The 13,423-nt window shown below is 40.5% G+C and overlaps 1 protein-coding gene across 2 annotated transcripts in view; it reads left to right on the top strand.

Annotated features, from left to right (window-relative positions):
• The first annotated feature begins 4,143 nt into the window (after positions 1–4,143).
• RAD18 (RAD18 E3 ubiquitin protein ligase) overlaps positions 4,144–13,423 on the top strand; it is an 86,054-nt gene continuing 76,774 nt past the window's right edge. The window contains exons 1-2 of one of the 2 annotated variants that reach the window (XM_054550277.2): positions 4,144–4,336; positions 8,680–8,761. In XM_054550277.2, coding sequence (XP_054406252.1) covers positions 4,286–4,336; positions 8,680–8,761 — 133 coding nt within the window. In that variant the 5' untranslated portion in view covers positions 4,144–4,285. 2 annotated transcript variants of the gene reach the window in all.

The raw sequence follows: 13,423 nt of genomic DNA on the forward strand, positions 1-13,423 counted from the left end.
CTGGAGCTTCTGGAGCCATGTTTGCCTCTCATGGGGGGAGCCTGCATGAGCGTTAAGTCGACAGTGAGGGAAGAAGATATAAGGCATTAAGAAAGAGTGATTGTGGCCAGGCGCGGTGGCTCACGCCTGTAATCCCAGCACTTTGGAAGGCTGAGGCTGGGAGTTTACGAGGTCAGGAGTTTACGAGGTCAGGAGTTTAAGACCAGCCTGACCAATATGGTGAAACCCTGTCTCTACTAAAAATACACAAGAATTAGCTGGGCATGGTGGCACACACCTGTAGTCCCACCTACTAGGGAGGCTGAGGCAGTATAATCGCTTGAACCCAGGAGACAGAGGTTGCAGTGAGCTGAGATTACACCACCGCACTCCAGTGCGGGCAACACAGTGAGACTCCGTCTCAAAAAAAAAAAAAAAAAAAAAAAAAGAAGAAAGAGTGATTGAGAGGGAAGAAGAGAGAGACCACCTGGATCAAGCCATACCTGAATACCTACCTCAGATCTTTTCGGTTACATGAGCTAACACACTGCCTTTCTTGCTTAGGCCATTTTGAGTTGGCTTTCTAATTCAGCACTTTGAACCAAAAAGTCCTAATACAGTTCCCTCCCTTAAAAGTTCTTCCTGTCTGATCTCAAAGCTCTTCCCATCTGCAGACCTTGACTTGGACTTGGTATTCCTCTGTCTAGTGTACTTGTCACCTCTGCTTGGGCATATAGTAGGTGCTCAGAGAACACTTGTTTGAAGGATCAATAGGAGGGGTTGGGACTCTTCCTAAGAAGAGGCTTTGGTGACAGAGAGGTAGCTGGCCTCAGCGCGAAGCTCCCAGAGGTGATGGTGGTCTAACAGGCAGGTGGAGGGGGTAATGGGCACAGTCTGTAAGTGTAAACAAGACCTAGCTGTCCCAGGGCTGGGAGGGAGAGAATAAGGCAGGGTCCATGTCTGGGAGGAATCAAGATAGGGGCCTGGTCATAAGGACACAGCAGGGCCTGCTTCCTAGAACTGGGGTCCACAGTAAGCATGAGGTCCACAGCACTTTTACCTCCTCCGGACTGTACCACCCAGGTTCAGTCCCTGTCACCTTCTTCTACTGTACACTTTCCACTTTGATCCTTTCTTCACCCAGCAGCTAGAATGACCTTTGGAAAATGTAAATTACACCCCTGCCTAAAGCCTCTAAGGGCCTCCCCCCCGTGCTTATAGCAACATAATATTAATGACAGCTGACACTCACACAGGGCTTAGTAGTTGCCAGGCACCCTTCTAGGCATTATACCTACAATAACTCCTTTAATTATCCCTACAAGGCAAATACTAATATTATCCCCATTTTGCAGATGAGAAAATTGAGGCACAGAGAGGTCAACAACTTACCCAAGTTAACATGGATTAAAATCTGAACTTTTTACTAAGGCATGGAACTCTCCACTTCTGGGGTCTTTGGGTCTTTGCATGGCTACCTTTCTCTACCAGTTGGGTCTCTGCACATATGTCACTTCCTCAGAGGGAGCCTCCCGGATCATACAATTTACAGTGTCCCCTCCTCTGTCCATTTCATCACCCTTTTTTATTGTTTTTACATCAGTTACTGTTTTATGCAATTATCTTACTCATTTTTTTACAAACTCTCTTTTTTTTTTGTCCTGGATCCATGCTCACCCCCAGGCTGCCAGCTCCTGGAGAACAGAGACCATATCTGTCTTATTCACCTCTGTATTCTAGCACCTGGCACAAGTGGAGAGTGGCTCAATAAACACTTGTTAAAATGAATGGAGGAAGGGAGAGATGGAGGCAGGGAGGAAGGAAGAAAAAAATAAGGAAGGAAGGAAGGAAAGAAGGAACGAAGGAAGGAAGGGAGGAAGAAAGGAAGGAAGGAAGGAAAGGGAGGGAGGGAGCTCCTTTAATATCCCCTCTCCCGTAACTAGAATGAGGAAAATGGGGCCTAGAGGAAGAGAGAGTGCTGGGCAGAGAGGAACAGGACGAAGAGAACCTGGAAAGGAGCTCAGGGGCCACAGGACATCCCCAGGTTAATCCAGGGCAGGCCCCACACTCAGTTGGGAGAATGCTTCTCTAATTAGGGTTGTCAGATTTGGCAAATAAAAATACAGGATACCCAGTTAAATATTTGAATTTCAGGTAAACAACAAATAATTGGTTAATATGTTGTGTGCAATATTTGGGACAGGTTTACACTAAAATGTTGTGTGCGGTTCACCTGAAATTCAAATTTACTGGGCAACTTGTATTTTATCTGGCCATCCTATTCTGGCTCCTCACTGTGTGCTATGTGCCACAGAAGATTCCACTAAACACTAGCATGCTTTTATTTTACATGGAACATTTTGTTTTTAGTCCTGAATAGGGAAGTACGATCTCTTTATTGATCTAACAGAAGGAGAAAGTCCGTACAAACAGCAGCTTGTTAAGAGGAGAATGGCTCCCAGGGTTAGATAAACACCCAAGACAAATGCCTTTTCCTGAGCTCAAAGTGCGCTTGTGTTCTTGAACTTTCCTTCCTGGGCCCAGAGGTGGGCTTGATGGGATCTATCACCCTGGTGCTGCTGAAGATGGCAGGAAGAGAAATGCTCAGCCTGGGAGGAAAAGATTTATGGGAATGTGGGCTTTGTCGGTGATGCATCCATTCATTCAGCCTCACCCAGCAGCTATTGGCAGACACTCAGAGATGAATGGCATGGCATCCTGTCCTGGAGGCTCTCCATGGATAGGGAAATGAATTTTGGCCCCAGGACCAACAAGCACTGCCTGCTTCCAAATCTGGTTGAATGCAAAAAGTACATTCCTGTCCCTGTCTTTTCTCTCTCTCCCTTTCTCCTTACCCATTCTTTCTCTTTTTTCTCATCTCCTCTCTCTTCCTCTCTCACCTTCCCAGCCATTTGTCACCTTAAACCTAATTACCTTGTCCAACTAGTACTCTGAAAAAAACAATTACTGGTTCACTCAGGCCAGGGACCTGGTCTTATATGCTTTTCCTTTGTCTCTCCAAGACCCCACTTCCTCCGCATCCAGAACTATCCAACATTTTCCAGCTCAGCCTGGCATTCATTTGCATTCATTTGCATGCCGTTCTATGATTGGCTGATACAAAGCGGGGGGCAGGGGTGGACACCGTAAACCTCCATTCCTGATGCATTTAATATAACATGTATGAAAAAAAGTATCTATGTTTGTATCTTGTTTAAGAAAAAAATCATTCAATGATACTTGTTAAAGCACAATAAGGAAGACTTAATCAGGACAATTCAAGTAGGTATAGAGACCACTGCAACTGTGTCTTGCAATTGGTGAAAACTGGGCTCAACTCTGAATACAACATGGGCAAATGGAAATTTATAGACAGGAAGCAGGGTGGGGAGCAGTGCACGAAAAATTACTAAGAGGAAACATCAGCGGTAACAGTAGATTCTTGCTGAAGAGGCCAGGGTGATCAGACATCAACTGGGGGATGGTGGAGGATGAGGAACACATCAGATAACAAGAGTGATCACATATCAAAGGTGGGGATTCTTGGTAACTTGATTTAGCAGGGTTTTTTGCTAAAACTGGATTTTTACAGGAAGTACACAGATTGGCCTAGGAGAAGGTTCAGGAGCCTGACTAAAGTTTGCTCAAACAAAGAATCTTTGTCAATCTGCATAGGAAATATCTAGAAGGCTATATGCCAAAGTTAATGGTGCTTCTCTCCAAAGAAAAAGAAAAACTGTACATTAAAATTTTAATATGAATAAAAGCAAAAGCTCCCATTTAAAGCCCAGAGGTCCTGTTTGGAATCTGACTCGAAACTCTATCCACTTTTTCGGGCGTAGGCTTCCTCTTGTGTAAACTGACAATGATAACATCTACCTCCCAATGTTGTAATACGAGAGACATAAAGTAATGGATATAAAAACTTCTGTTCAGAGCAAGGACGGATCGTCATTGCGATTAGGATGGGCGACCCGAAGCGGGTCATGAGCCTAGACCTTGACAGATCTGGCGAGGTCTGGATTTGGTTTGATTCCTGGCTTTCTTTTCTTAATATTCAACTGGCTCTACGCTTTTTAACCATTCACTTTCTTCAAGGTAAGTGCGGCAGAAGCCTGGCGCATGCGCAGTACAAGCCCGTAGGCGGCGCCCCGCCCACAAACTACTACAACTTCCGGCAGGCTCCGCGCCCGCCTCTGGCGCGTCGCGAGCTGCTGACGTAATGCGGTAGCGCGGGGAATTTCGAGTGGTGTTGGAGCGCCGGAGGCTAGTGGGTGGCGGACCCCCAGCATCTTCGGGAGCGACCATGGACTCCCTGGCCGAGCCTCGGTGGCCTCCGGGCCTGGCAGTCATGAAGGTGAGTGCTTCGGGGAGGTTGTGAGCTCCCGGGTGTCTGCAGGGGGAGGTCCCTGCCTTTGAGGAGGATGTCCTCGCCTTAAGGAGAAAGGATGAGGCGCGAACGTCGCACTGGGCCAGGGTATCCGGCTCTGCCCTGCCAGTAGCCGACCGCGTGGCTCTGGGTCTCAGTTTACTCCTCTGATAAGTGACAAGGACAAGCCTGTTGAGCTGAGGTTGGCAGTCTTATGGAACCAGATATTCTGCGATCCAATCCCAACAATAACATGGAGAAAAACAGTTATTCCAAACAATGACATCGACAGCTGTTCTTTACTGAAAGCTTACTTTGTGTCAAGCACTAAACAGTGACACCGGACATGATTTTAGGTGGACACTTTATCAGATAACATGTATGTAATCACGTAGCCAAGCAGGTAGTCTCCTTTACAGGCTCTTTCATTTCTTCTGATTATTCTCAATAAACCTAGTGCTGGTTTGTTCTGACATACTGCCCCGACTCCTCTCTAACACACCTTCACTCTTCTCTAACAATTGCTCATGTCTCTACCTTTTAAACAGAGATCAGGACTCAGGCTCAGCGCTGATCTTCCATTGCATCTAATTATTTCACTTAAATAACATTTATTTTTGTGGCCACTTTCTGTTTTGGCAAGGCATACCAGTTTCCATTTACAGTAGTGGTGGGCCCTGGATTTGCTCAAGAGCAGGTGCACTTTGCTGTGCTGGCTAAAAATCAGTTGCTTGGTGTTTCTTCTTGCTCTGTGATTATTTCCGTTTCTGACAGTGGCTAAGATAGCCTTCTTCTCTTCCTCAGTTTTGTAGACTTGGGGATTATAGTATCTGTCCCACTGACTCATAAATTTGACTTTAGAATTAAGTGAAGGCTAAAGTAAGTAGAAGGCCTTGTTCTTCCTGCTGTCGTCAGTGACGTCTAGAGTGCTTGGGGACTTGAGATATCTGCATGATGAGAAGCTGACATTGTGAAATGATCCAGGAAAGCTGTAGTTTTGAAGTTGTGGGCTTGGCACCAGGATGCAGTGGAGAAGAGCACAGATTTGAGTTCCAGTGGTCCTGGGTGAAATCTCCTCTCTGCCTCTTAACTGTGTGACCTTCAGTTAGTAACTTAACCTCTCTGAGCCTGAATTTCTTCAACTATAAATTAGAGAAAAAAATAACAGTTCATAGGATTGATTAAATAAATTAGTTGATGTATGTGGGCACAGATTCTGCCATGTATTCACTGTGCTTACTGCAGTGCCTGACACCGAGTGGGTGCTCAAATATTATTTGCTGCTTGATTGAAAGTATCTGGAATGTAGTAAGCATTCAATGAATATATTTTATTATTATTATTATTAGCACTGTGTTAAGTGCTTCTTTCCCCTTTTAATTTGTTGTCATGAAGCTTGACTTGGATAAGGAAAGTAAAAGAGCTCTGTAACCTGTAAAGCTCCTGCTTTGTAGATTTAAGCACACTTTACATATTCCCACAATTTCAATGTTCTTTAGAGGCAGGTTCCATGTCTTCTCTGACTTTGGTATCTCACCACAGCACTGAATGTAGAGTTTGGCACCACAGAGTGTTCAGTGAGTGTTCAACCAGAGAGTTGATTGAGCCCATATTTTTTGCTCACATTGGAATCATGAAATCTTAAGGTTAGAAAACCAGTCCCTTTCAGTATTTTAATCTCCTTTATAACACATCTGCCAATTTCTCACCTAATTTTTGCTTGAACTCTTCCAGGCACAAAGAACTATCAGATTCCAGAAGCAGATCTGACTGAAGTTACTTCTTTTATTGAATAGAAGTCTGACTCAGAATCCATGGTTGCTAACTTAGGATCCACAGAAAGACTTTGGAGTCTCAAGTTATTTGTAAAATTTTTGTATGTATGTTTTTCTGAGAAGAGTCCATAGTTTTCATCCATTTTTCAAAGGGATCTGTAACCCCAAAAACTTAAGAGTATTTTTATAATTATTACGTTTTTCCACCCATCTTCTACTTCTGCCTTTCACTTTCTCTCTCTCTAAACTAAAGAAATTTTGGGGAGTCTGCTGACCACTCTCTATTCAGGCATCATTTTTTGTTTGGTTGGTTGAGGCACATGTGATATGCATGTTACTGTCTTGGAGTGACATGACAAGAAATTTGAACCAGAAATAGCTCATCTGATGTAGTGTCAACTTCCACAATTGTGCTCTGCAGATCTTTCAGAATCATTCCTCCACCAGAAGAGGATGGCATAGATAAGAAAGTGTGATATGATAGACTGGTTCTGGCTTCTGGGCCTGCCTCTGCTCTTAATTGATCTTGAGCATAACCCTTTAGATTTTTGTGTCTGTGACAGCTTACCATCCACAATAATGGAAGATTTTGGCATTTTATTATTTCCCTGGTTTTACTTTAACAAAAATTTAAACATATTGTAAGTGTAATATGTGTACACAGTAGAAAAAAAATTCAAATTCAGAATAAGATAAAGAAGAAAAATAAAACCATCCATAATTCTACCACCCAGAGAACCAGTGTTTAACATTTTACCTTATTTTGCTTTGGTTTTTGTGCATTTAAAATTTGGGATCACTGTGGAGTCAACTTCTTGGGTTTGATCCAGCCAACTTAAGAACTCTGTAGACTTTATTTTTAAAATTGGGATACGGATGCTGTGGACTTCATAAGATTGCTATGAAGATTAAACTACAGAGTTATGTATTATTGGCATAGATTTATTTTCTGATTTTTATTTTCCTAGGGCATTAATTATTCTTTGAAAGCATGTTTTTTTAATGGCTGCATAATATTTCATCATATGGACCATTAGTGATATTAGTCCTTTTTTGTTTACATTTTTAAAATTCAGGTAATAGGTTCACATGGTTCAAAATACACATAAAATAAAAAGTAAAAGTCTCCTTCTTACCATGTTCCTGGCCCTGATCATTATTTATGACTTCTTGTTTATCTTCTCATTATTTACATTTACGATGAAAATAGAATGCATTCTTTTTTCCTTTTTTTCTTTTTGGAGATAGGGTCTCACTGTCGCCTAGACTGGAGTGCAGTGGCAATCACGGCTCACTGCACCTTGAACTCCTGGGCTAAAGCCATCCTTCCACCTCAGCCTCCTGAGTAGCTGGGACTACAGGCATGCGCCACTAGGCCTAACGAATTTTTAAATTTTTTGTAGACATGGATTTTTGTTATTTTGCCCAGGCTGGTCTCAAACTCCTGGACTCAAGCAATTCTCCTGCCTTGGCCTCCCAAAGTGCTAGGATTACAGGCAAGAGCCACCATGCTAGGCCTATTAGAATATATTCTTATTCACCTCGTCCTTTTAAACAAACGGTAGCATAGTATATGTACTGTCTATACCTTATTTCCTTTTTTCACTTATCTTGGCAATCTTGTCATATCAGTATGAAGGAGAGGAGCTTCCTCCTTTTTTTTTTTTTTTTTTTTTGAGGCAGAGTTTTACTCAGTCATGCAGGCTGGAGTATAGTGGTGCGATGTGGGCTCACTGCAGCCTATGCCTCCTGGACTCAAGCGATCCTCCCGTCGAGAGCTTCCTCCTTTTAAAAAATATTTCTATTGAATGGAATAATATTTTATTTTAAACAATTTGAAAGATTTTAGGTTGCCAGAGTAGTTCCTTTCCTGTTTGGATTGCATTCCAGGTTGGCACACATCTCTCTTTCCAAGTTGTCCACTTTCCCTTCTTCTGCTTTCACTGCGCCAGCTCTTTCCAGGCTTCCTCATTTGGCTCCATTGTGTAGTACCATGCAGAAAGCACTGGACTGCCAGAAGGGAGACAGGAATTTTGGTCTTGGCTTGACTAATGCCTACTATTGTGTGCCTGCTTTTGATACCAGTTTCCTCTTTTGACTAGACAGTTTCTAGTGTTTGGCTTTAACATTCTTTGATTTGATTCTTAACCTGTGTGGTGGCAATGGCCACGTTTCACCCAATAGTGACTATAGGCTAGGTGTTGGAGTCTGAAGAGGAGGAGGCTTGGAGTAAGAGCTGGAAGCGCATTAGAAGTGGAACAGAAGTACAGTAGCCCTTATGTGAAGGGATGACAATATGGCACAAGAGTCGGTGCACCATCGTCTTTAGCTGTCTAAAGCAATTTGGGCAACCTGAGACTGAATGTATAAGAGTCATATGAGACAAGTTTTTATTTATTTGTCAAGATCCCTTGCAGTTTATCTGGAGTTAGCTTTTGAATTTGTGTATTTGACAAAGAATTTGAATTTTTTTTAGGGGATAGAGAAAAAGTTTTGTGACAGGACTTCCAATTTTGATGTCTTTCTGATATGTATATATGCATATTTGCATTTCAGACAATAGATGATTTGCTGCGGTGTGGAATTTGTTTCGAGTATTTCAACATTGCAATGATAATACCTCAGTGTTCACATAACTGTAAGTATGTTTTGTTCCTGTGAGTTAGTAAATTGCAATTTTTACATGAGGTAGTGTTAATTTAACACCAAAGATACATACACATATTTATGTTTCACCTTTAGCTCTTCTATGTTGTAGTTTTTCAGAAGGTCTTTTTCACTGCCTTCCTCTTGAATATTGAAGGTTTTTACAAGGCTTCTATATTTTCTACCTCGTTCCTCTTTGATATTTTTATGATTTTTATAGCATTTATTGCAATAAAATTTTTGGTCACAATAAGTGGTGCTTTATTTGCCAAGTGCTTTTTGATGTTAAGTTTCAGAATTTTTGTTTTTAACAGGATAATAGATAGGTGGTTCCACCAAGTAGTACTTGATATAGAATTTCAAAGTTAAAAATCTGTAACAATAAGAATATTTCCCCAGTGGGAGAATTCTACCACTGACTTTATTACAGACAGTTTTATAACTTAACTGCTATGTGATGCTGGAAAGACTCATGTTGGAATTTGTTTGTACTTCTCTTTATGAGTCTAGTATATAAGCATTTAAAAATATTGTACCTTGAGATTTTTAGTGCATAGGGGTTACCCTATCATTGTTGAGGAGCTAGACATACAGTTTATGGGTTATTCAGGTTCATGATCTTTCTTGTCCTCTATTTTCAAGTTGATTTATCTTGGAAAGTTAAAAACAGTCAACTTAGGCCTAAGAAATTGGTTTTAGTTGGTAGTAGCTTTGGTGAAAAAGTTTCTGTAGAGAAGACATAATAAGAGGATAGCAGTGATGGCAACACGGGCATTACAGATATCCTTGGGCTTGACTCTTGAAAATCTGGTATTTACTACTTTAGAAAATGTTTGTGAGAATTAAATGTGCAGAACTTACTGTCTGGCACATTATAAGTCCTTAATAATATTAGTTTTCTTCCAGACAAGATTCACATTAAAAACCAAGATAAGTTTTGGAGATTGTTTTAAAATATATTTTAACATCATCTTTATTTGGGTATAATTCACATACAATAAAATACATCCATTTTAAGTGCACATTAAGGTATGAAAGTGTTAATGAATTTTGACAAATGTGTATGCTATGTAACTACTGCAATTAAGATACTGAACATTTTCATTATCTGATAAATTTCTCCCCATCTCAGTCAGTATGACCTCAGCTAGCCATCTGTAGTCTATTTCCGGACTCTTCTATTCCATTGATCTTAGAAACTTAGTAGTTTTTCACCAAAACTTCTGCCCACTAAAACCAATTGTTTAGGCCTCAGTTTATTGTTTTTTTAGCTTTCCAAGATAAATCAACTTGAAAATAGAGAACAAGAAAGAGCATGAACCTAAATAATCTGTAAACTGTTTGTCTAACTCCTGAACAATGATAGGATAACCCCTATTGCAGTAAATACCTCAAGGTACAATATTTTAAAAGGCTTATATGCTAGACTCATATATGTCTATCCTTGTGCCAGTACCACACTATCTTGATTACTGGGGCTTTATAGTAAGTCTTGAAATCAGGCATTGTAAGTCCTCCAACTTTTTTTTCTTTGTTTTTTTTAGGATCGTTGGATTTTAAATGCATTTCCATATATAACTTAAAATCAGGTTGTCAATTTCTACCAAAAGCCTGCTGAGATGTTCACTAGAATTTTATTGAATCTAGAGATCAATTTGGGAGAACTGACATCTTAACAATGCCGAGTCTTCAATGTGTGAATATGATATACTTCTCTATTTCTCTCAACAGTGTTGTTTGATTTTCATTGCACAGACCTTGCACAAAGAAATATAACTTATATTGACCTTTCGTCTTCTGACTGCACTAAATTCGCTTAATTCCAGCATCTTTTTTGTTAATTCCTTAGAAATTTTTGCATACGCAATCATGTAATTTGTGGATAAAGACAGTTTTACTTCTTCCTTTCTGATCTATACGCCTTTACGTTTCTTTTTGTTACACAGGCTGGTACCTCAAATACAGTGTTGAAAGTGGTGTGGATGGACATCCCTGTCCTTACTCTTAATTTTATGGGGAAAGCATTCAGTCTTTTACCATTAAGTATGATGTTAGCTGTAAGTTTTTTTTATATTCTTAATATATTTTCATAAACCTACCAAGTTGAGGCACTTCTCTACTCCTGGTTAGGCGAGAGGATTTTTTTTTTTTTTTAAATCATGAATGGGTGTTGAATTTTGTCAAGTATTTTCTGCATCTATGGAGATGCTCATATGATTTTCTTCCTTTATTTTGTAACATAGCTAATAACATTGTTTTTGTTGGTTTGTTTTTGTTTTGTTTTGTTTGGGAGACAGGGCCTCACTCCCTCACAGTGGCTTTGTTACAGACTGGCTTTGTACTGTAGTCCTGCCTTATCTGTGGTTTCAGTTACCTGTGGTCAACTGCATTCTGAAAATACTAAATGGGAAATTCTGGAAATAAATAATTCATAAGTTTTAAATTGCACGCTGTTCTAAGTAAAGCACTGATGAAATCTTGTGCCGTCCTGCCCAGGATGGGAATCATCACTTTGTCAAGTGTATTGATGTTACATGTGCTATCTACCGTTAATCGTTTAGTGACCATCCTGGTTATCAGATTGACTGTTGCAGTATCACAGTAATTGTAACTGTGTTGCAGAACATAAGTAATTGTGTTATCAGATTGACTGTTGCAGTATCGCAGTAATTGTAACTGTGTTGCAGAACACAGTAATTGTGTTCAAGTAGCCCTTATTTTACTTAATAGTAGCCCCGAAGCACAAGAGTAGTGATGCTGGCAATTCGGATATGACAAAGAGAAATCATAAAATGCTTCCTTTAAGTGAAAAGGTGAAAGTTCTTAACAAGGAAAGGAAAGAAAATTGTATGCTGAGGTTGCTAAGATCTGCAGTACAATCTACAGGACAGCACAAGATATTTTGAGAGAAAGACCACATTTACATAACTTTTGTTATAGTATATTGTTTTAATTCTATGTTATTGTTATTGTTCCTAATCTCTTACTGTGTCTTATTAATAAATTAAACTTTATCATAGGTAAGTATGTATAGAAAAAAATGTAGTATAAATAGGATTCAGTACTATCTGTGGTTTTAGGCATCCACTGCGCTTTATGGAATGTCTTGCCTGTGTATAAGGGGGCACTACCATATAGAGAAAGACCTTTACTAGTCAGCTTGACTGCAGATTCTAGGGGCTTCTTAAGCCTTTTCTGTGGTTGTGTCTTCCCTGGACTTGTGATTATAAATTTCCAAGTAGAGAGATTTGGTCAGTTTTTTCATTAGCTGCTATTCTCTCTTGTGTGTCTGTCCATGGTATTGCAGGTTCTCCAGAGCTGCTGTAAGCCATCAACCTCTTTTTTTGTTTTCAGCTGCCCTCAAGCATCTAAAGTATGCCGATCCAAAGCACCCCAAGTTGAGTGAGACAGAAACCATTCCCTTAGGCAGTCCTTTGCAAAGTTCAAATGTTGGTCATACACTCCACTATTCTCTCCCAGCCTCCCCTCCCAAGATAAGCCACAGAGCTATATCAGCCTCTGTCTGCTGTACTCTGGGTCCTCTGGATCAGTAGCAAGCGACCCAGCTCTTTTTTGTTCTTAGCAGTCCCCAGTCACCTAGGACATGCAGGGTTCATGCTTACTGGGGCAAGACAGAAGCCAGTCCTCTGGCCAGCTCTTGGAAAAGCTAGAACATTGGATCGTGTTTCCCTTCTTTCTCTCCCCAGGCAGAAAGTTGGGGGTTTCTCTTCCTTGCTGAGCCTAGGGGAGGCACAGTGGCCAGTGAGTGTGGTACTAGTCCAGACCTTTGCTTTTGTTCTCAGTGGCCCTCAAGCTGGTTTCCTTTTCTGTCAGTGTATAGATTCAGGCAGCTCAGAAACCAGTTTCTCAAGTAGCCCCCACAATGTAAGTGCTAGTCTTCTGTTTCCTTCCCTAGGGATATATGTTGTTTGCTCACTTCTTCATGACTTATAGCTGTCACTTATGCCATTCTTTAAGAGGAAGTCAGTGGAGGGAAGTTTCCGTAATGATGATTTTTTATTTTATGAGCACTTTTTTTTCACTTGTGAAGTCTCAATATTCAGTAGGCCTCTTCTACTAAACACCAGTTGTTGCAAGTCCCGTCATGTCTAAAATTTGCTCTGGGTCTTTAGTGTTTTAATGACACAAAGCCCCCAGGGCTTTAGTAGAAGCCAGGTCTGTCATGTTCTGGTATCATCTTGGATTGACTAGAATTGGTGATCCAGAATCCTAGGTATTTATTGTTGCTTCTTAGATTTTTCATGATTTATCATTTTTAAATCACTTTATTTTGTTTTGTTCTGTTTAGGTTTTTGGATATGAGTAATAAACAGTACATTTGTAGTTCTGGAGGTACAAAAGTGTGAGTGGGGTGCCTTGGCAGACTGCAAGTCAATTAAATTGATCCAAATTTGTGCTATTAAGGAGTATTTTGGGGGCAAGAGGGAGCAGACTTACTCCAAGCCATAAAACACCATTAAATGAGAAATGGTCTTGCTAATAGACTGATATGCTCAAGTGCCAATTTTCTTTGCACTTGTATAATTTTTCTCACTTGATAATGGAAGATGATCAAAATATTTAGCAATCGGCTGGCTTTCAAACATCAAAAGAGTCTAGCATCTTAATAGTAAAAAGGAAATTTCTAAAACTT

This window comes from Pongo abelii, chromosome 2, assembly GCF_028885655.2.
Source record: "Pongo abelii isolate AG06213 chromosome 2, NHGRI_mPonAbe1-v2.0_pri, whole genome shotgun sequence".
Lineage (NCBI taxonomy): Eukaryota > Metazoa > Chordata > Mammalia > Primates > Hominidae > Pongo > Pongo abelii.